General features: G+C 35.2%; 1 protein-coding gene across 1 annotated transcript; it reads right to left on the bottom strand.

Moving 5' to 3' along the window:
• Positions 1-6706: 6706 nt before the first annotated feature.
• On the bottom strand, positions 6707-17774 carry LOC121260765. The gene is made up of 5 exons (XM_041162778.1): positions 17504-17774; positions 12831-13120; positions 12644-12733; positions 7322-7686; positions 6707-7206 (listed from the first exon to the last, which is right to left on the bottom strand). Exons 1-5 carry the CDS (start codon positions 17700-17702, stop codon positions 6942-6944), a joined length of 1209 nt encoding a protein of 402 aa, XP_041018712.1. The 5' UTR covers positions 17703-17774; the 3' UTR covers positions 6707-6941.
• Positions 17775-21073: the final 3299 nt, after the last annotated feature.

Here is a 21073-nt window from a genome sequence, read left to right as displayed (position 1 = left end):
GGTGCATGCATGATGTTTCTAGCATCTCTTTGTCAATGTGACTTTTAAAGCCTAAATGAATCATGCATTCTAACTCTCATCTTGATAACAAAGCATTTCTAGATGTTTAGCACTCATGCTTTAGAAACTCAGCCAATATTTCACAAGATAAACTTCAACCAAGTGAAAACTGAAACATGCTAGATGATTAGCCCAAGATATGGACTTATACACCGATCATGACATATTGTTTTCCTCAAATTTAAACCTTCAATCAATCATTCAAGACATTAGTAAAACATATAAGATCATATCAAGACATGTCATGGCTAAACTTCATCCCAAAATAATTTTATTCAAGCAAGACTTCAAATCTAAACCGAAATGCATTTCTTCAATTTAAACCTCATATAACTCAATCAAATCTTCATTCTCATGCCATAATTCGAAGCATAACATGTCAATCTAAGAGCACTCTCATTGGAATAGTCAAAGTCAAACTCAATTTTTGACTAATATCACTTGAGTTTGCCTTTGGCTATTCCATTCACATTCAATCTACATATTAGATTATCCATTTACTCTCTCTATAATAATAAAATATTATTGATTTACTATTTTTTAGTAATTTTTATTTAATTTATTTTAGTCATATTTTATATTTCAACAGATTATATGTTACCTAATAATCACATTCTATTTTCTGAAAAAGAAAAATCACATTCTAGTTAAATTATTGTTTAAAAAATTATATTTTCAAAGGTCATTTATGTTAATATCCACAAATGTTTAAATCATGTAAAATTCTAAGTTACAAAAAAAAAAAAAAAAGGAAGATTCAAAGAAATAGACACAACAGCAATTGGAATGACATTAATCTGCACCATACAAAGTTAAAAACAGGCCAAAGAAGACTACCATTACAACAACATACCAAGTTACACACAACATCCACAAAAATTTGCACTTCCAACAACACATACTAAGTTACATCCACATACTAAGTTACAAAGTTATAGCAACAGAAGCACAACAAAATCACATCCACGTAAATTTACTAAGTTACATCCGCATACTAAGTTACAAAAAACATCTGCATAAATTTGTACTTCCAACAACACATAACAGTAGCACAAAACACAGTTATCAAAGAGCTTCAACAATGTCGACCAACCACTTTGAGTGTTCTGTGTAGTACCTGCACAGCCATCCATAAATGGTGCCAACAACAAAAAGTATAAGAATGAAGCAGCTTAATCATCCTCGGCATGAATATAAAATAAAAGATTTTATCATGAAGCCATAAAGTGAGGAGAACCCCTTTAAAAACATATGCAATTATATCATCTAGCCAAACATGGCATAGTGTTTGCCACAGAAAGTATGCATACTTTAATAAGATAAACAAAATTGGTCTCTTTTACTTACAAGATAAACTAAATGAGACAGACTTTAATAGTTTTCTAACTATTAATTTGTTTATAGCCACATATATTTAATTTTTTGTCCATAAAAAAGCTTGTATGGTTGGCTAGAAAAGAAACCACAAAACTTGTAATTAATCAAGCCATGGCGAAATATATCACAAAGAGAGACATTGTACCCTTTGTTAATATAATTAACAAAGTTAGCTTACAATACCATACATCCTTAGCTGGTAAAGGAGATTAACAAGATAAAGACAACAATAATACTACAATTATACACAATAACTAAATTTCGTGAAGCCATGAAGTGAGGAGAACCCCTTCAACAACATACGCATATTATGTTGGCTAACTTTTGTTTTTATAGCCACATTATCAAAGAGCTAAATTTTAACACTAGTATCAAATATCCAAGATAAAATATGCATAATTGTCTTGTGCAATATAAATCTTCATTCAAGTTTTATAGAAAAATCAAGTAAACGTAAACCACTTCACAAGAAATAGAACAAATAACAGACATTGAACATTGAACACTCCAGAGTAAAAATATAACAAATAACAGACAATGAACACTCCAAGAAGAAAAATAGTACTACTTTATACTTGAAAAGATGTTAGCAAAAGAAGATACCATCATTTCTTTTAGCTAAATTTAGATTCGGATACCCAGAATCTATATTTTTAATTCTTTATCTTTATTGTTTGGTACTTTCTTTAACCAGTAAGATGGAAATTCTAATATTTTTCATGGTAGGCAAGCATGGTTTCAATTCATAATGGGTGTCCAACAAATCAGACTTTAAGTAATCTCAATGACACATAATCATTTCTCACTCAAGTTTTCTACAATCTTTTACTATAAAGCTACGATAACTTTGCTAAGTCAAAAAATAAAAAAATAAAAACCATTGCAACTCTTACAACATTCAGGAAAAGCCTTTTTATATTCTCTTAATTATACATGTGGGCAAGCATGCTTTACTAGTATGAATATAAGGACATTCAATTCGTTAGACTTAGAAGGGAAAGGCTAATCTCTATAGTAAATTAACTTAGAATAGCATCATGAAGTTTGTGCTGAAATGAGATTTTCAAAGTGTGAGGGTTGAAAGCATAAGATTTTTTGCAGAAGTCTCAGACTTGGTACAACAATTGGATACCATCTCAGCTCAAAACCTTGATACAACAAGCTTTTAGGTTCAACCGTCTCAATCTCATTCCCCTTATCAAGCATAAAACACAATCACATAGCAATCACAACAGTAATATGCAAGATATTTAATAAAAAATGAATGTCAGAGTATCCAACAATAAAAACAACTCTACACTGCCCTAAACAACTCCAAGAAAGCCTAAGCTAGACAAGATATTTAATAAAAAATGAATGCCAGAGTAATATGTAAGATATTTAATACACCTACGATAGGCAAAAGAAACCCTAACTACAAGAAACAACTCCACACAAACCTAAAAAAAAAAAGAGTTTAAATATTGCATAGAAAAGATCTCATGCCAATCTATTTCAGTTCGGTACCAACCCCAATGGAAAAAATAAAATAAAATAAAATAACATCCCAATTTCTATTCATTCCTAATTGTAGTAATTGCACTTCCTACAACTATGTGCCACTCGTGCGATGTGCAAATCAACACACACACACAAAACTAAATCAACTCCTAAAATTAGCCAAAAAACAAAACCCTAATTTTGATTGAGCTCAACCAATTCATAAGTCCTAAATTTTGTAACACCAAACAAGGAACACAAATACAAACACAAACCCTAGAAATCCCCAATAGACCTCAAAAAGATCTTCACAAATGGGAAGCCCCAAACTAATGGAGTGCAATTACTACAATTAATCTTCACAGATGATAAATTAATCATTTGAACTCTGTGCCAAACTTTTCTTCATATAACAAATGATAAATTAATCAATAAAATGAGGGAGAGTTAGAGCACACAAATTTGAGGAGAGAGAGATGAGATGTCGTAGAGAAATGCTTGTGTTGAGGAAGAAAAAATACTTGCTTGAACTTGGAGAGGAAGAGAACACGCAGGATCAGAGAGAGAGAGAGAGAGAGAGGAGAGGGTGGTGCAGTGGCATCACGACAACTAGACAAAGTTGTTGCCAGTGGTGCAGTGGTAAATCTGTGATGTTCTCCTGAGAAATAAGAAGCAATTTTGTGAGAAAATATGAGAGAGGAGAGAAAGAGACTGGGTAGAACAAAGAAGCAAAGACTGAAAAAATTTAAGAGGGAAAGAAACCGATGGAGTTTTGTAAGAAAATATCGAGAAGAGAGAGAGTGTTCCCGAAAGAAATAATAAATAAAATATTTGCTCCATCTATAGTTTAAAGCAAATACGACTTCGATTTTACATATACTGTAGCTAAAACTCATTGTTACATCACTTTGCCTAATCCAATGCCACCTGTTTTTATGTTCTATTAGCTATTTGCCGATTCCATTGAGAGTGCTCTAACACCCAACAAAAAGATAAGATAAAATAACTCACCAAATCGTGGCTTATGGTTCTTCCCAAGATCACTCACTCCAAAGACTTCACTCTCACTACTAGGTTTCACACCTTTCACGTACTAAAAGTGTTTTTCTCTCAAAAACACTAAAGAGAACCTTGAGGAATGTGTGTGATGAAGTGAGAGATGGAAGGGGTATTTATAGGACTCAATGGAGGGGTGAGGAGTGAGGAAGGGCATGGCTTGGCTAAAGGGTGAGGGTTGTGAGTGGTGGATGTGGGCTATGGAAGTGTTGAGTGCAATGTCAGGTGTGTCATGGCTTTGCTCAATTAAATAGTAGCCTAAAAATACTTGATTACTTGATGTTCAAGTGCTAAAGGATGGCCATAGGTGTAAGGGGCTGAATGGTTTCAGAATTTGAAACAAAACCCATGGGGAATCACCTTGATGGCCAACAGTTTTGGTTCCACCAAAACTGTCCAGCTTTGATCCTTCTTTTATCCCATCTTCTTAGTCTGTTTTGTTGGCATAATTACCATCATTGAGCGCCCTTTCCAGGTGGGTAATGAAATATGAGTGATGGTCCTATGATTTGGTTTGAGCAGAAAATGAATGAAGGTTTGTATGTGCATTGGTTTTGGTTAAAATTATCTATTTCACCATTCCATTTACCAATCGGTTTTGATACTCAAGGAAGGGGATTGGCCAAACATAAAATCCTTAGGTTGAAATGGCAGAAATTGTGGTGTGAGGGGGTGGCAAATTTAGGTGCATAAATGTTTTGAAAGAGCATGGGTAATCAGTTTGGTCCATTCTTCATTTCCTAGGAAAATGGTTGTGATTTTGGCTTAGCTCATGGAACTATTTTTTGGCCTCCTTTTAGATCTGATTTTAGGTGATATAATTAGGGTTGAATGGAATAGTAACCTTAACTCAAGTTAGGAGTCTTACCATGGTTGAAAGGAAACCCTAGGGGCGTGTGGGATGGGTCCGGGAAGAAAGGAAACCAATAATATAGTATATGTGAGTCCCATTTGGTTGAGTGATATGAAATACGCTTGAGTTTTTAAGTGTTGGGTTCTTATTGGGCCATAAGAACAAGCTTTTTGTGTGGACCTTTGCGGGCCTGTGTCCAAATGTATTTGACCTTTCCTTGGCTTCAATAATTCACTAAGTTGGGTCCTAACTTTGGGTCTTTTCTAAATTGGGCCAATAGTTCAAAGTCTTTGAGCCTATAGTCTTGTATCACTAAGTTAGGCCTAAAATATTGTATCTACTAAGTTGGCCTAAAATCATGGGTCCATCCTCACCTTCTAATCTTATTAGGTTTGGGCCATTATTAAACTAACTCTTGGCCCTTCCACAAATCCATATAGTATTTTAATCAAATTGCCTAGCACACCAAGGTGGCGAGTCTCCCATATGCCATGTGTCATTCTTCCATTGGCCTCTTAGCATCTTTTCTAATAATTCTAACCAAACCAAAGGTGTAAGCTCTTATGTCAACTCAAACTTCAAAATTTTCCTTCTTTACAAGTATCATAACTTCTACTTAGTTAGGGTCATGGTTACTAGAGTCAAGACCTAAGGTGCTTTTAAGTGGGGTGTCACATGGATTGATGATGATTGTTATTTTTGGGTGCGAGTCTTACCATGTGTTGATCATCATAGACAGGTAGACGAGTCCCTGTGCCATTCTTACGACAAGTTTCCAAGAGTTTCATACAGGTAGAAAGAATCATTGTGATGATCGGGGTGAAACGTTTTCATATTGACCTCACTTGATAAACGAGTAGCAAGATTCCTCGGGTGTATCATGTGTGATGTCTTCAAGTAAGTTGATTGACTGGATAGAGTGATTTCCCAGGTTGATCATGTGTGTTGTCTTCAGGTGTGCTGACCGAGTTGAGTGATTCCCCATGTTGGATGATTTGAAACTTCTGAATTAACTTGCATGTTGATCGGGTAGAGTGATTCCCTGTGTCGAATGGTGGAGTGATTCCTTGCTTGGCATTTATATGATGAGATATGATAAATTTTTGTGTTTTGATAAGATGGTGGTTCCTCACCTCAGTGATAACTACGTATGCTTGAGATTTGCTTAGAGGGTGATTTCTCGTCATTCTTATATTTTATTTAGATGGTGGTTCATTGACATAACGACGAATACATGTGTTTCTACTTGGAGGGTGATTCCTTGTTATGTACAGATATATGTGTTCACAGATCATTTATATGAAACAGTGCATGCATATTCATTTGCAATCATAGATGTTTAACTTATCTATGGTTTCATTTATTAGAATCATATACCTTGATGCAAACATAGCCAGAGAGGAGTTTTCCAAGGAAGAAGGGTTGACCTTGCCCAAGTAATAGAAACAGAGGCTTATCTCTGCTATTAATTATTTGTATTGGTGGAAATGTACTATTTAGTCAGGGCAGCAAATTATGTTCGATTTGTAGTACTTGGATGAGAGTGATGAATACTTGATGTTGTATAACATTATTTGACAAGTGACAATGACATGTTGATATTATTATTCTTAATGGATGAACCTTTTATCTGTTTAGACCTCTGGTATAATTAATACTTGGCCTCTAACTAAACATTTACTCATTCCACTGCAACTTATTCTTTTTACCGCGTATTCAATCCATGATTATGCACCTAGATCAAGTAGTAACACCGGGGTGTTGACGATGGGCAGGCATCCCTTGCTCCACAGATCCTCACCAAGCTCGTTACTGAAGAACGGGATGCCAAAGGCTTCATTTCCACCATGTTTGTTTTATTGTTTAAGAACAAGTTTTACGTAGGGTCAATTAAAACAGATTGAACACATTCACGGAAGAAGCCAAACAAGGTCAAGAAAGCACAAACTTCACATGTTGAAGAAGTAATTGAGAGTTCACATAATAGACAGCTAAGAGGTTTCCGTATCTTTTTTTTTCGTTTTTGCTTTTAAATTAATTTTTGGTTTAAGGGTTGGTTGGCAAGGATTTGGCATGATACATGATGCAACACTTCAGTAAAAGAACAAGTTGACTTTCAACCAAGCCACTGCTGAGCACGGCGATCTCCACTACCTCCAACAGAATGGCGAATGCTAATCTTTTCGCTAGCATATTTTTGCTGCAGCCATTCGAAGGCATTCACATCGAGTTTCCCGGTAACCGATCTTCCTTGCTTCCGACGAGCTTGCTGTTCCCGTATAGAAGCCCATAGTTTCTCAATGGCATGCCTTTGTCGGGATGTGAACCTTGATACGTTATCAAAGGCGTGCTTTACTAAAATGTCTATAACTGTTTGGCACCTGAAAAGAAAAGTTTGGAATCTTACGACAAAGTTTCTGAAACATATATGGGACTAAACACTATATAATCATCTTAAAAAGTCTGAGAGAAAAATCAAGTAGCATTGTCATTTACCATGGAGTTTTATAACGCCGAGCGGCAATCTCTAAACATGAAATCAAGGCTTCCCTTTGTGACTTGACAAATCTCTTATTCTCTTCTAATTCCTCTTTGATCCTGGCTGCTGCATCTTTCTTTCCCTTTGTTTTCTCACCTTTATTAACTGAACTATGCATGAAAGCATCAAGCCCGAAAGGGTCAGACTCCTCTTCATTTTCTTCAGCTGGAGCAACAAAAGACATGTCCTGTTTTATTTGACCATCTCCATTTGTCAATTCCATTTCGTCTTCCAGGGCTGCCGCTTCATCGGTGTCATCAATCTCGGTTGCAACCGGGAGAATAGATATCGCTTCTTTGATCCGTCCAGCTGTTTTTGAAAACTATATGAAAACCAGAAGCACAGGCAGAAAAGAAAAAAGGAAAGAAGAGTCAGTGACGCTTAAGAAAACCTAACATACTTTGTTCAGAACTAATCACTACCACATATAAATGCACCATACATGTCGGTAATTATCAATCCTTGGCTAAGCTATACCATAAAATAAGACAAGACTAGCAAAAATCCTTTGAAGTAGGGGTAGATGTAGTCAATATGGTGAAAATATTTAATCGCTTTTCATTTTCAATACGTCTGTATATTTTACTGAATACTAGAGAAATTGCAATCTAATCATGGGCAGCTGTCATTCGGTGCATTATTTTTACTTTTTGTATTTCCATCATATTCACCAAATCCCAGAGAAGTCGCAATGTAAAACATGCGTCTGTCTGTTAGTTGTGCTATTGTCAATTTGGTTGGAGAAGATGGTATATGTAATAAATTTGGTGAAAAATGTTGAATCGCTTTTCATTTTTGATATTTCCATATTTTTCACCAAACAGCAGAGAAATAGCAATCTAAACATGGGGTAGCTGTCAATTGTTGAAAATGTGGAATAACTTTTCCCTTTGATATTTCCATCATTTTCATGCATATCTGTCTGCCAATTTGTACTGTTGTTAATCATCTGTTGTCAGTAGATTACCACCAAGCCAATTGGCACAATCCTTAGATTTGATTCAATAATTCAGCCCCCTAATAAAAAACTTTAGGCTCCTTTTCCAGGCAAATGAGGTGCAACATCTGAAAAGAAATAAATTCCTTACATGAGAGTGTCTGTGTTTATGTGAAGAAGCAAGCACGTGAAGGAAGCGAAAGTGTGCGGAAGCACATCAAGGAAAGAGAAGGATGGCAACAGTGACAGAGAAAAGGTCACAAATACTGTTCTACACAAAGAAAAAAAAAGGGAAGTAGAAATAGAAAGAAGCCATTTTATAGAGACAATTAGCATTTATTCATTGTGTGGACTTAAAAAAAAAAAAATTGAAACTACATGTCTCAATTACAAGTTTCAAGGACTAGAAATCTGAACTTCTACACTTTTTCCCTTGCCTCTAAACTCACAGTTCTAATTATACATCAAGGTCAAAGATCAATTACCAAGAGATAGAGGCCCCAAGAAAGTCAAAAGTCAAAGGTGCTTGCAGGACACTATATCCCCACATTGCCTAGATCTAGGTGCTAAAAAGGCATTTGTTCTGGTGGCTTTGCACCAAAAAGTTCAAATAGAAGCAGTACATTAGTAGAAAGCCAAGTGTATTATGTCAATATCTACTCGAATGAAGCATGCTTACCTTCATCTCCAACATCAAATATAGAATGAAACTACAAAAATCCACTTAATAAGTGTCATTTGGGCAATTAAAAATAAATAAAAAATCATTTGAGCAATAAAAAAAGGTGCCATTCGGGCAATGAAAAAGAAGGGTAGATGATGAACAAGAGTGCCTAAAAATCTACTAGGAAAAGAACTCCAGAGCACCAAAAGTATAAGAGAAGTCTCAAAACAGAAATTTACATATGAATGCCGTTTTACATCTTGCAGTTCAATAATTGGCTGTAGAAAACCCAACCAGAAAGTAATACATTTCTAATCTACAGTGACCTACAAATTACCCCATGAGGACTGGAAGCATTTTAAAATAAGGACATAAAAGACCTCAATTCTGTAATTCTGAAATTACTAGAGGTAAAAAAAATTAACCAATGATAATAACTCACCTGCATATATTGTATTACAACACAGAGAGATAAAAAGAGACAGAGTCTAACGACCCAAGGAAAGCACTAGCCGAATAGTGGTTATGCATATTGCTAATGTGTGAGTGGGGTCTTTTTTTTTTTTTTTTTTTTTTTTGATAAGTAATGTGTGAGTGGGGTCTTATGAACGCCCCTCTTAAATTTCTTACATCCTCTTTACATCTAAATCTACAAACAAGAATTCTACAAAAATATCGATCCAGGACCACAAATTATATATATATATATATATGTACATATTTACACAATGACACTTAGACATCAATTATTTTATAAGTAGGGAGTCATTCTATTAAGTGGACACCTATGAAGTATACATGTATTCAAGAACAGAAACTAAACGTTACAATCCCCAACTTCAAAAGATCAATAAATATGTAATACCCAGTCCCACATTACTGGAAAAAGAAATTATTCACAGCGTGGCTAAATTATCATGGCTGCCAAGTTCTACATTGGCTACATACTTGGCAAACTATGTATTTATAAATAATTATAGAGAAACTTCAAATTGACTATTCTTTTTAAATTGACTATACTAGGTTATAGTGCATATATGATATATGGCTAGAACTTCCATTGAATCTTTACAAAATAGCTAGATAAGAAGTGAACAAGATGCTGCCAAGCAGTCATCCAATTATAAACCATATAACACAACAGAATAGTTTTCCATATTTGCTACTTAATTGCCACAAATAAGAACACTGCAAAATCATATACATTTTATTCCAGAGGGGCACCTAATGCCCAAACGTACACTAAACTAGACTATGTCTAAGTAACATTGTGTTCAGAAATGGTTTTCTTTAAACAGCATTCATCAACTACCTTTCTTTTTCTTTTTTTTTTTTTATTGCCAAAGTTTTCATTGTATGGTTAACTATAGTATCACGTAGAAAACAACACACACACACAGTGTACCTAAATGACACCACACACACACACACAGAGTTGTATTTGTCAAAGATTTTAAACAGTTTAAAACCGTCCCCTATTCTGCAAGAAACCGATACAAAACCATTTAGATAGAATAACTTATTTTCCAATAGATTGATGTTGCATACCACAAATATAATGGTCCATTTTTTAGTTCATTTTTTATTTGGATCTCTTGGATTTACCTCTTGCTAGGGATGCATGCACTTGGTCCAACAATCAGGCTTGGACTAGATTGAACAGATTCTTGGGAGGCTCATTTCCCTTTGTTGTATCAGAAGAGATAACCTAGGGTTTGTTCTGACCACTTCCCTATCTTGTCTGATTGTGGGGCATTCATGAGGGCAGAAGATACTTCAAGTTCGAGAATATGTGGCTGAAAGTTAATGGCTTTGTGGATAAGGTGAGATCTTGGTGGTCTTCTTATCACTTGGAGGGCACTCCAAGTTTAATTTTGGCAGGAAAACACTTATATATATATATATATATATATATAAAAAAAAAACCGTTTGCAAGGAAACTCAAGGCCTTGAAGGACATGACGGTTTGGAACGCTTTGGAGGGAAGGGAGATGACTGGTTCTCTTTCAGCTGAGGATTCCATTGGGAAATGCTCTGTATCCTTGGAGGTTGAGAAGGTGCTTTTAATGGAAGAAATATCATGGAGACAGAAACCCTGAGCTCTATGCTGAAAGAAGGGGATGGATATACTAAGTTCTTCCACTGGGCTCGATGCTAAAATACCATTGAGTTCGGTCATGGGAAGTATATCAAAGCCTTGGAATGCTTTCATTCGAGGTTGGAAGGGGCTCGTGTTAGTTTTTGGCATGATACTTGGTATGGTGTCAGGCCAAAGAGCGTTTCCCCCTCTTTTTGGTTAGGTAGTGATAAGGGGGCTATTGTGGCTGATTTGAGGGATAGTTCTAATGGTCCTATCTTGTGAAACGTTTGTTTCATCAGAGCAGTTCAGGATTGGGAACTAGGTATCATTGCTGATTTTTTCAGTTTATTGTATGCTCTGAATACTGATACTACTGCAGTGGAGGATAGGATGATTTGGATTCCAAATGGGAGTAGAAAATTTACTGTTCGATCCTTTTACGAGGTCCTTGTGGGTCATCAAAGTACCTCCCAAGATTGCTTTTTTTGGTTGGACTGCTTCCTTTGGGAAAACTCTCACCATTGATAAGTTGAGGAAATATGGTATTATTATTTTGGATTGGTGCTACTTGTGTAAGAAAAATGGGGAAACTGTTAATCACGTTTTGTTAGATTATGAGGTAGCCAGATTTTTGTGGATTAAATCTTCAACTGGACTGGTGGAATGGTTAATGCCTAGAAGGGTAATATGGATACTTTCAGGTGTTGGAGTGGTCTTTGGGGTACCATTGATATTGCTGAGGTGTGGAAAACAATTCCTCATTGTATTATGTGGTGTCTTTGGATGGAGAGAAATGGTAGGCGTTTCGAAGATAGGGACCGTTCCTTGGACCATTCCCTCACGCCCGCCTTACAGAAAGGCCGTTCATCTCTATCATACAGGTGGACAGATGGAGGGTAGGAACCGGCAGCTCCTCCGTTCCCAAATGGCAAAAAACCACCAAAAAAAATATTCCTTCCGCCAGAACCCTTCCAGATCCAAACTAAACCAATACAATGACATATCATCCAACCAAAATCAAACCAACCAAAATAAACAAAAAATGGAACCAAAATCAATTCAAGACCAAAAAACAACGTCGTGGTCTGGTTCGTGACTAGAGAACGATGGCATCGGACTTCCCGCTGCCCCTATTTCTTTCAAGAAAATTTTATTTCATCCATTGATCACTAATTTTTACATGTTATCCTATCAGCGTCACCACAAAATCATCAAATAAGAATAATAACTGATACGTTTAAAGTTACGATACAAATTCCAAAAACATATTTTCTATATCTATCACCGTAAATAAATTTTCAAACATATTTCTTAACTGATATATACATGAAGATTAAAACGTCATGGATCTATTGGGGAAGAAACTTATGCACGACAACCTAAGCAATTCACAGACAAAAAATGGACAAAAGCCTTGTACATGGTTTCGGTAATAAAAAACCATCTTCTGGTACACCAACTACAACATGCTATACGACATACTACGTTCTTATTGCAAAACCCAATACGCTCCTAATTAGCAAAATATGAAGAAAAGAGTTTTAATTAATGATTCAGCGAGTATAATGACAAAAAGATACCAAAAGTGAAGTTCCTACCACAAAGCTGTCATCAGTGTTTAAATCATTTGCATCCACTGCCCATATCATCCATGTGGTTAACTGATTCTTTTGCTTCTTATTCAGGCACTACAATCAGAAAAGAAGGTTAGATGATCCCAAGAAAAGGCAAATTGATTATCTATTAGGCAAAGAATTAATGTGTGCGAAAAAACCACATTCTTACTTCTGTGGCATCTTGTGCTGCTGAGAACAATGCATGATAATCTGCTCGCACTGAAGGATCCATACAAGAAGTGGACAAAGACATTGCAGCTTCTAGTATGGCAAAGAAATGACCACTAGTCCCTGGCTTCACACTTCCCGCCTGAATCAGCTGTATGGCCAGCTTTGAAGCCTTACCAAACTTGGCAGGGTTCCTGATATGAGAAGCTAGCTTCTGCATGGCCTCTATAATTTGCTTCTCTGAAGCATCAGTTGTGGTTTTAAACCTCAAGCGTTTTTTAGGGGCAGCGGCTGAGGATAATATTGAACATTTCAGCTTCATTCGAGAGAATAATATTTCATAAGAAATGCAAGAAAGAGATTTCAGTACTTTAATTAGATAAACATAGTTTAAACGAAACACAAATTAAAAAACTATAAAAGGCAACATTCTAGGATCTCGTTTGTCACTGAGAATATGTGGGAGAAGAAAAAACAAATCTTATGTTTAATGCTTCCTCGTTCGGGCTTGGCATGATAATATAGTTCATCTAAGCAGAATTATAGCATATTGCTCAATGTGATGAGCCACACATATGCACCAAATAACAAAAAAAATTAAATTGTGTACCCAATAATGTAATAGCAAAGATGACTAAGCTCAATATTGATGGGATCTAGACAAGTGTCTTGTAGGTTTGAGGTTAAAGTTCAATTTATGATCTTAACACTTGAACTGGGCCTGAATATTTTCGGATTAGGCTTGGATTGATGAATAGCATTATGGAAATAGAAAGTTTTGGGTTTGGAAAATATAGTTCTGAAATAGTTCACTTAGATATTGAAACATTGGGCTTGAAGGTTGAGTAGTTATTAATTGGGCATCAAGGTAGGACATACATGCATAGGTGATGTGTTGGATTTTATTAGGGCTTCTTATTACTTATATATATATATATATATATATATATATATATATATATATAAAATATTAGGGCCAAAGAACAACTAATATTAGGCCTTGAATCCAATGTTTAGTGAAAGCGATAGGCACACTTAAGCGCAAATGTCGTTTAGAGCCTAGGCACAAAGCACAAAGTGCAAGCGCAAGCTTGATTGAAGTAAAACACACTTTTAAAATCAATGTATAACTACAAAAAATCCACAAAATAAAATTAGAAAAAAGGTTCAAAAATCAAGATAGTAATATATTTAGCCCATTAACTTTCTTTATTAGAGTATTATGCAACATGACAATAAAGACATCAACTAATTAAATACAATTTAGAAAAATTTAGTCAAACACCCTTGTGCTATAAGGTACTTAGGTTTAAGATCCTACAAAAGCTTTTTAAGAAATAACCTCCTGTGGTATGAGTTAACTAGAAAGAGAAGTGTTTGTTAATTTTTCCATTAAACAACCTTAATTGAAAACACATGACAACTTCACAGATTTCCGCATGTCAACTTTAATTTTTTTCTCAAATAAATAAATTAACTTAAAAAATAATAGATAAAATTTATCTAATATAAACATATTTTATATTTAAAAATATCGACTTTAAAAAATAAAAATAGAAATGGTCATTTTGGCCACCCATATGGTGGCCAAGCTTTACTTAAACATAAATTTTTTATAAATATTGCTTAAACATAACTTATTACATTATTCTCGTGGTTTTGCATTATTCTCTAGTGCATTACTTATTAGATACATATATCATACTTGACAGCCATGACCATCGTTGAACCAAACTATACCAAAAAGGCCATGACCATAAAGCTCAAGAATTGTAGGTCTTGACGTCTATGCAACACAAGCAATCAAATACTGATTTATCAAATACCGAGATATCACACACTGACACCAATCTACTTGCTGAGTTTCACACCTCATCCTCTTGTATCCATACAGATAGAACTCACCCTCTTGTATCCATACAGATAGAGTAGACTTAGCGGGTTACAATTGAGTTCGTGCATGGTGAACTCACAACTAGATATACCACTTCAACAAAGTGGCACTATTAGAGGTTGGTACTGAGTGTCAGTATTTTAGACCAGAAGAGATAGCCAAGGAGTATCCTGCAGAGGGCTCCAGGGAGGATGCTATAGAGATACCCCTAGATGAAGAGGAGCCTATAGACAAGCAGAATGCAGCTGAGGATGACCTTGAAGAGCTCGTTGAATGAGATTTTGTAAAATAACAAATCGTTGTTATTTTTGCAAGCAAACGCTAAGTTTGGATTGAAATAACACCAAAGCAATTACTTATCAAAAAAATAATTGCTTTGGTGTTATTTTTATTGCCATTATTAGTCTTGTTTTGAAGTAAATGTAGGATTCCAATGTTGGGTGTTGAGACAAAAGAAGGGTGACTTACCCAAGTTGTCCCTGGAAAGAAGAGATTTGAGGTGTCACAAATAACATTCTTTTTCTTTTTAACCCAAGAATAGCAAAAGCTCTAAATTAACATAATTATCATATGTTCTATTTGCAAATTGATAGGCCTTTCGTAGCCATTTATTGGGAAGGAAAAGTTTTTCCCATTGTAATCATTTCAAGGAGCTCCAATTGTAATCTTGACTATCCTTTCGCAGTGTAGGCCTAGGCATGCCTTGGCCTTTCCTTGAGTCGTTACATTAGGTTAATTCTATATAATCAATAGTAAAGATGCCAAATTATGAAACCCTAATCCTCTCAAAGTAACGCTACATACAGTCATGAAGTGCACAAGCACCATGCAATCATTTTGAAAAAGAGTGGGGTTCATTATTAAAAGATTAGTTTTTTTCATGCGGGTCCCGTATTTACTCACTTTTTTCAAATGGATTGCGTGGTGCTTGCGCACTCCACGACTGCAAATATCATTTATCATCCTCTCAAATGTGCCACCCCTCTCAGCCCTTTCTACTCTAAAACTGTCACCAATAAATTGACAGAAAAACCTTATGATGATGTATGTGCTATTGTTATGTCATGATTATACATATGTAATGGAGACTATATGAATTTTGTACTTTTGAATGTTTTGTAACATCGTGGATTGGATTTAGTATATGAAGGTCGCTAATGGGATCACAACTTGCTTGAGAGGGAGAAACTCTTACCCTTAATAATGAAATATAACTTGACTAACTCTTTCAAAGTATGAACCCAGATGTGGCTTGGGCTTTCCCTTAGATCATTATGAATGGTATCAAAGCCCAACACAACCAAAAGTACAGGGCTTGAGCTATACCACCTATATGATGGAATGGCCTGATGAGGATGTTAGAGATTTATGGGGGAGATCATAATTCCTCAGATTGGATTGAGCATAGGAAGGTGGTGAATGAAATCCCACATTGGTTGGGAGGGAGAAGCTCTTACCTTTTATAATGAATCTCAAGGGGCTTCAATTGTAATTTTGACAAATCCTTTTAAAGTATGGGCCAAGGTTTAGCTTGGGCTTTTCTTGGATCGTTACATACTTATATGCTTGTCATATGATGATGCTTGTTACCAATGCAAAGCTATAAGTGCCTGTGCCAGCCACCCTAAAGGTTAATATGACAAGCCTTTGATTGATTGGTGTGCGAATGTTTAACTGTGCTTATATAAGTTTTCAAAGATAAATCTTTATTCAAAAACTTTTACTGTATGATGTACCATTTACAAAGTAATCTATTCATTTTTATTTTATGTTTTAAATGTCCCAGGTGAATACTAAGGCCCTATTTGGATACAGAAACGGTTTCATCTCATCTCATCTTATTTCATCAACTTTTCCAAATTTCCACACAAAATATAATAAACAATTCAACTTTTTCAAATCCCAAAACAATAATAACATTAAAAAATAATATTCTAACAACATTTTATTCAACTTTCAACTTTCATCTAAAACCATCTCATCTCACTATCCAAACAGGGCCTAAGAGAATAAGCAAGTAAGCCAGAACCAATAGTTGAGACCATGACTTGGTAAAGTCCTAATAAGTGTTGAACACCTAGTATTAAGATTTTGAGTTATGCTACTGTATTGACGTCAAATGTATTGTTTATGTATTATATAATAAATCTAGCACTTTGTTCTCGGACACTTGATGCCAATCTCTCTCTCTCTCTCTCTCTCTCTCTCTCTCTCTCTCTCTCTATACATATATATATAATAAATCTAGTATGGTTAGAGGTATACATTTTTATGGATCTATTATTACCAGGTACTAATTGAAAATTCCTAATCCTATGGGAAGTGGGTGTTAGTTCCTTACATTTAATTACTAACTAATAACAGCCTAAAGATACTCAGTTGAATCAAAATTATGTTTCTTATTAGCACGACATGAAAGCAAACTCTCCATAAAACTGTAAACCCCCAACATCAAATTACTCTGAGACAAACTCAAATTACCAGTCAATTACTGTGGAAAGGCTACACCAGAGCTACATAGTCAGTCTTCAATTTCTTTTTTTCTTTTTTTTTCTTCCATTTCTTGTTCATTCGAAAAAAACCAAAAATAGCATAAAATTAAGACCCCAAATACTAGTTTTATTAAACGAGCAAGACAACTTCAAAATCACGAAACCCGTTTTTCAAAAGTACTTTTTCTTGCTCTCGTAAAACTGAGATTTTTGAACCCAGATATTAGAATAAAAGAATAACACATATACGAGAAAGAATCTAGGGTTTCAAAGAGACAATGGATGCACCTTCAGGGTTTGATTCGGTGGGTTCGGGCCGCTTAAGGGCGCTTTTGAGAATTGGATTCGAAGCCGGAAGAGGAGAGGAAAGAGAAGAGTCGCAGGCTATAGTAGCGGTTGTAGAGCATCGGTGTTGTTCTTCTTGTTGTAGTTGTTCTTGTTTTTGCTGGGAAGGAGGAGGCAAGCCTTCGAAGAGGTTGTCAGCCATTGCAGTCTCTCTCAGCCTCTCTCCCCGTCTCAAATGTATATTACAGTGCGACAATTTAAGAAATTAGGCCCCGTTTCGAGGGTGATTTTTAAAATTGAAAGTCGGAAAAAAATATATTATTTTTAATATTATTATTATTTTAAAATTTAAAAAAATTAAATTATTATCGTTTGGTTTCATCTCAGTCAATCTAAATACAAATCGACTTGAAAGGTAAAGAAAAATCCCCTTCTCAAAAACTCTCTTCCTTCTCTCTAAAACTTCCTTCACAGATCCGGCTAGAGGGGTGGGTAATGTTTTAAATTTCGTACCGTACCGGCCGGTACGCCCGAAATTTTTTGTTTCGGGCGTCCGGCCGGTACAGGTATTATATCTGTTCCGTACCGGCTAAAATACCGACGATACCGGGGCTTGTGTTTTTTTTTTCGTTTTTTCAAACTACAAGCTTATTTTTTAACCCCCAATTCAGATTAGACTATTTATAATTTTTATATATATGTATTTATATATAATTTATTTAAATATAGACTATTATTTTAGAATATAATTTTTATATATATTTATATATATAATTTATTCATATATCGACTATCCTGAAACGGTACCGGTATCGAAATATTTCGTTCCAGTGCCTTGACCGGTACGGTGTTCGATACGGTATTCAAAACATTTGGGGTGGGAGCTTCGGCTCCCTTCCCCTCCCTCCCTCCCTCCCTCCTCCTCCTCCTCCTCCTCCTCCTCCTCCTCCCTCCCTTATCTTCTATGTAGTATTTTGTTTTTGTATATTTTCAGGCGAAATAAGAGAGAATTGCAGATCTGGATCTTCCCGCCGCCCATAGGCCAGCACGTGCCCCGCCATGGTGTTGCCCAGCCGCGATCTTCACGACTACCGAATGCGGCACCAAACGGAGCGGCGAGTAGCTCGCACGCGCGAGTCGAAGTTCCGGCGTCGTTCAGCACGTGGCTTTCACGCACCACCGGGGAGCCCTCTGCCAACGCCACGCCCGGCGTTTCTGGAGTCTGTGAGTCCGAGATCTCCAAGGTCGACTGTCAGTTCTCTTCCCAGATAGTGCACTGCACGCGCCACAGCAGCCTCTGTGCACTGTTTTTTCTTTTTTGTGCTGTGTTTTTTTTGTAGTTTTTTTTGTGTAATGTAGTTTCTAGGTAAATAAAAATCCAAAAAAAGTAGTGCCTTCGAACTTTGGTCTGAATGGAGTTGTAGTCCCCCCTCCGCGTTGACGGGTTTTGGTGGAGTTTGGTATACCCTACCTTGCTTAGTCAGGGTATGGGGCTTTGTAACCTCTGTCGTGGACAGAGGTGGTAGTTTCTCTAAGATCTAGGTCCTTAGAGATTTACCGTCTGAACTAGACCATGTCAGTCACGAAAGTGTACTGGGAAGTTACTAACGATTGTAATTGGCTTGTTTTTCAAGTCAACTTTGTAAGTCCTCTCTTAATGAAGGGTAATATCCATTTTATCAAAAAAAAAAAAAAATGCAAATCGACTTGACAAAAAAACACTCTTTGGATTGATCAATGGACGTATTGCTACATGAGTGGTCCCAGTTTGGATACAAAAAATTTTCAATTCATTTCATGTAATTATTATAATTTTTTAAATTTTTACAAAAATTATAATATATAATTCAAAATTTTCAAATTTCAAACACTAATAATATTAAAAAAATAATATTCTAATAATATTTTATTCAACTTTTAATTTTTATCTCAATTCATCTTATCTTAACTCATTATCCAAACCTTCCCTAAAACTCTATTTATATATTTGCATGCTTGAAGTTGTGGTGAAAAATATTATTTTTAGGTTAAGGCTTATAGCTTAGAGTTAACGTAATAAGCTATATTATTAAAAAACTATTTATTGTTAGATTGCGTTTGGATGTTGAATTGAATTGAGTTGAGATAATAAAATATTATTAGAATATTATTTTTTTAATATTATTATTATTTTAGAATTTGAAAAAGTCGAATTGTTTATTATATTTTATGTTGAAATTTGAAAAAGTTGTAATAATGAGTTGAGATAGATTTGGGATCCAAACGTACCCTAAAGCACTTTCAAACATATTAGATTTGTTTGGAAACAAATTAAAAACACTTTTTGAGGTCTTCAACGATGCATTAGTGAAAAAGAAATATAATCACGCTCAATATTCATAACATTTTAATTGGATATCTTTGATTATTTCATGCTTGAGTAATCTTCGGCATTTTCATCCTCCATGCTTCCAAGAGGTAGATAATCTTGATCGTCATCGTATGGCTTGAACTCAATATCCTTCAATATATGAGTTCTAATAAAATTATGAATAGCCATAGATGGCACAACAATTTTAACTTGCTTTTATCATAAAGAAAATTTGGCATGTGATCTAATATCTTCCATCCATTTTTCCAAACTCTAAATGTTCTCTCAATAGTGCATCTGAGTGATGAATGTGCATGATTAAATATTTCACGCATACCCATTGGTCGAGGACCACGACAAAATTCTGATAGATGATATCGTTCCCTTCTGTATGGCCCCATGTATCCATTTATATGAAGATATCCAACATCTACCAAGTAATATTTACTTACATACAATTTAGGATAATAAATAAAAAATAATGCAATAATCATTTATTATCTTATTAAAGTTTATTAAGGTCATTCTTATTAAATTCAAACATCTAAATAGATGTGGAAAGCGCAATTCCTCTTTCTGAATAGTTTCCATAAAAATATGTGTATCATGTGTTGTACCTTTCCATCCAGTCGAAACAAAAGTGAAACGCATATGAAAATCACAAACTGTCATGATATTATGAGTAGGTATGCCATTTCTACCAATAAATGATTTTTTTTTTTTTTTTGTTGGAGAAATAGTACCAGCACATGGGTTCCGTCAATAGCTCCAATACAATCTTTAAAGTATGGACAATATCGCTTATCTTCATAGATTGTTTTTGGAACATCCTTAAATTCCTTATCAGTGGCGCTGATAATGTCAACTGCCATTTGTGAAACAACCATTAATACACTATTAAAATGCCTACTAATGATCTCTCCCGAATGTTGAAATCTTTCTTACGCCATTCTATTCCCGAACTCATGACCTAATGTAATCAAGAAAACTCCTACCATTCCTTCGATAGTTATGTTTCGAGTACCACTTAAGTTATATCTTCCATTCAACTCTTTGCATAAAGTATGGAATACATATTTTTCCATCCTAAATTGTTGATGACATCTATCATGATGACCATTTAGAATCTCCATAACAAACTTATGACCTATATGTGGAGAGGTCCTGCAAGGTTCCTTTATAATATATGTTGCGTAATATTTAGAAGCCACCATTAATTGTAA

The sequence above is a fragment of the Juglans microcarpa x Juglans regia genome, chromosome 4D, assembly GCF_004785595.1.
Source record: "Juglans microcarpa x Juglans regia isolate MS1-56 chromosome 4D, Jm3101_v1.0, whole genome shotgun sequence".
In the NCBI taxonomy this organism is placed as follows: Eukaryota; Viridiplantae; Streptophyta; class Magnoliopsida; order Fagales; family Juglandaceae; genus Juglans; species Juglans microcarpa x Juglans regia.
This window is presented reverse-complemented; position numbering and strand designations above follow the sequence as displayed.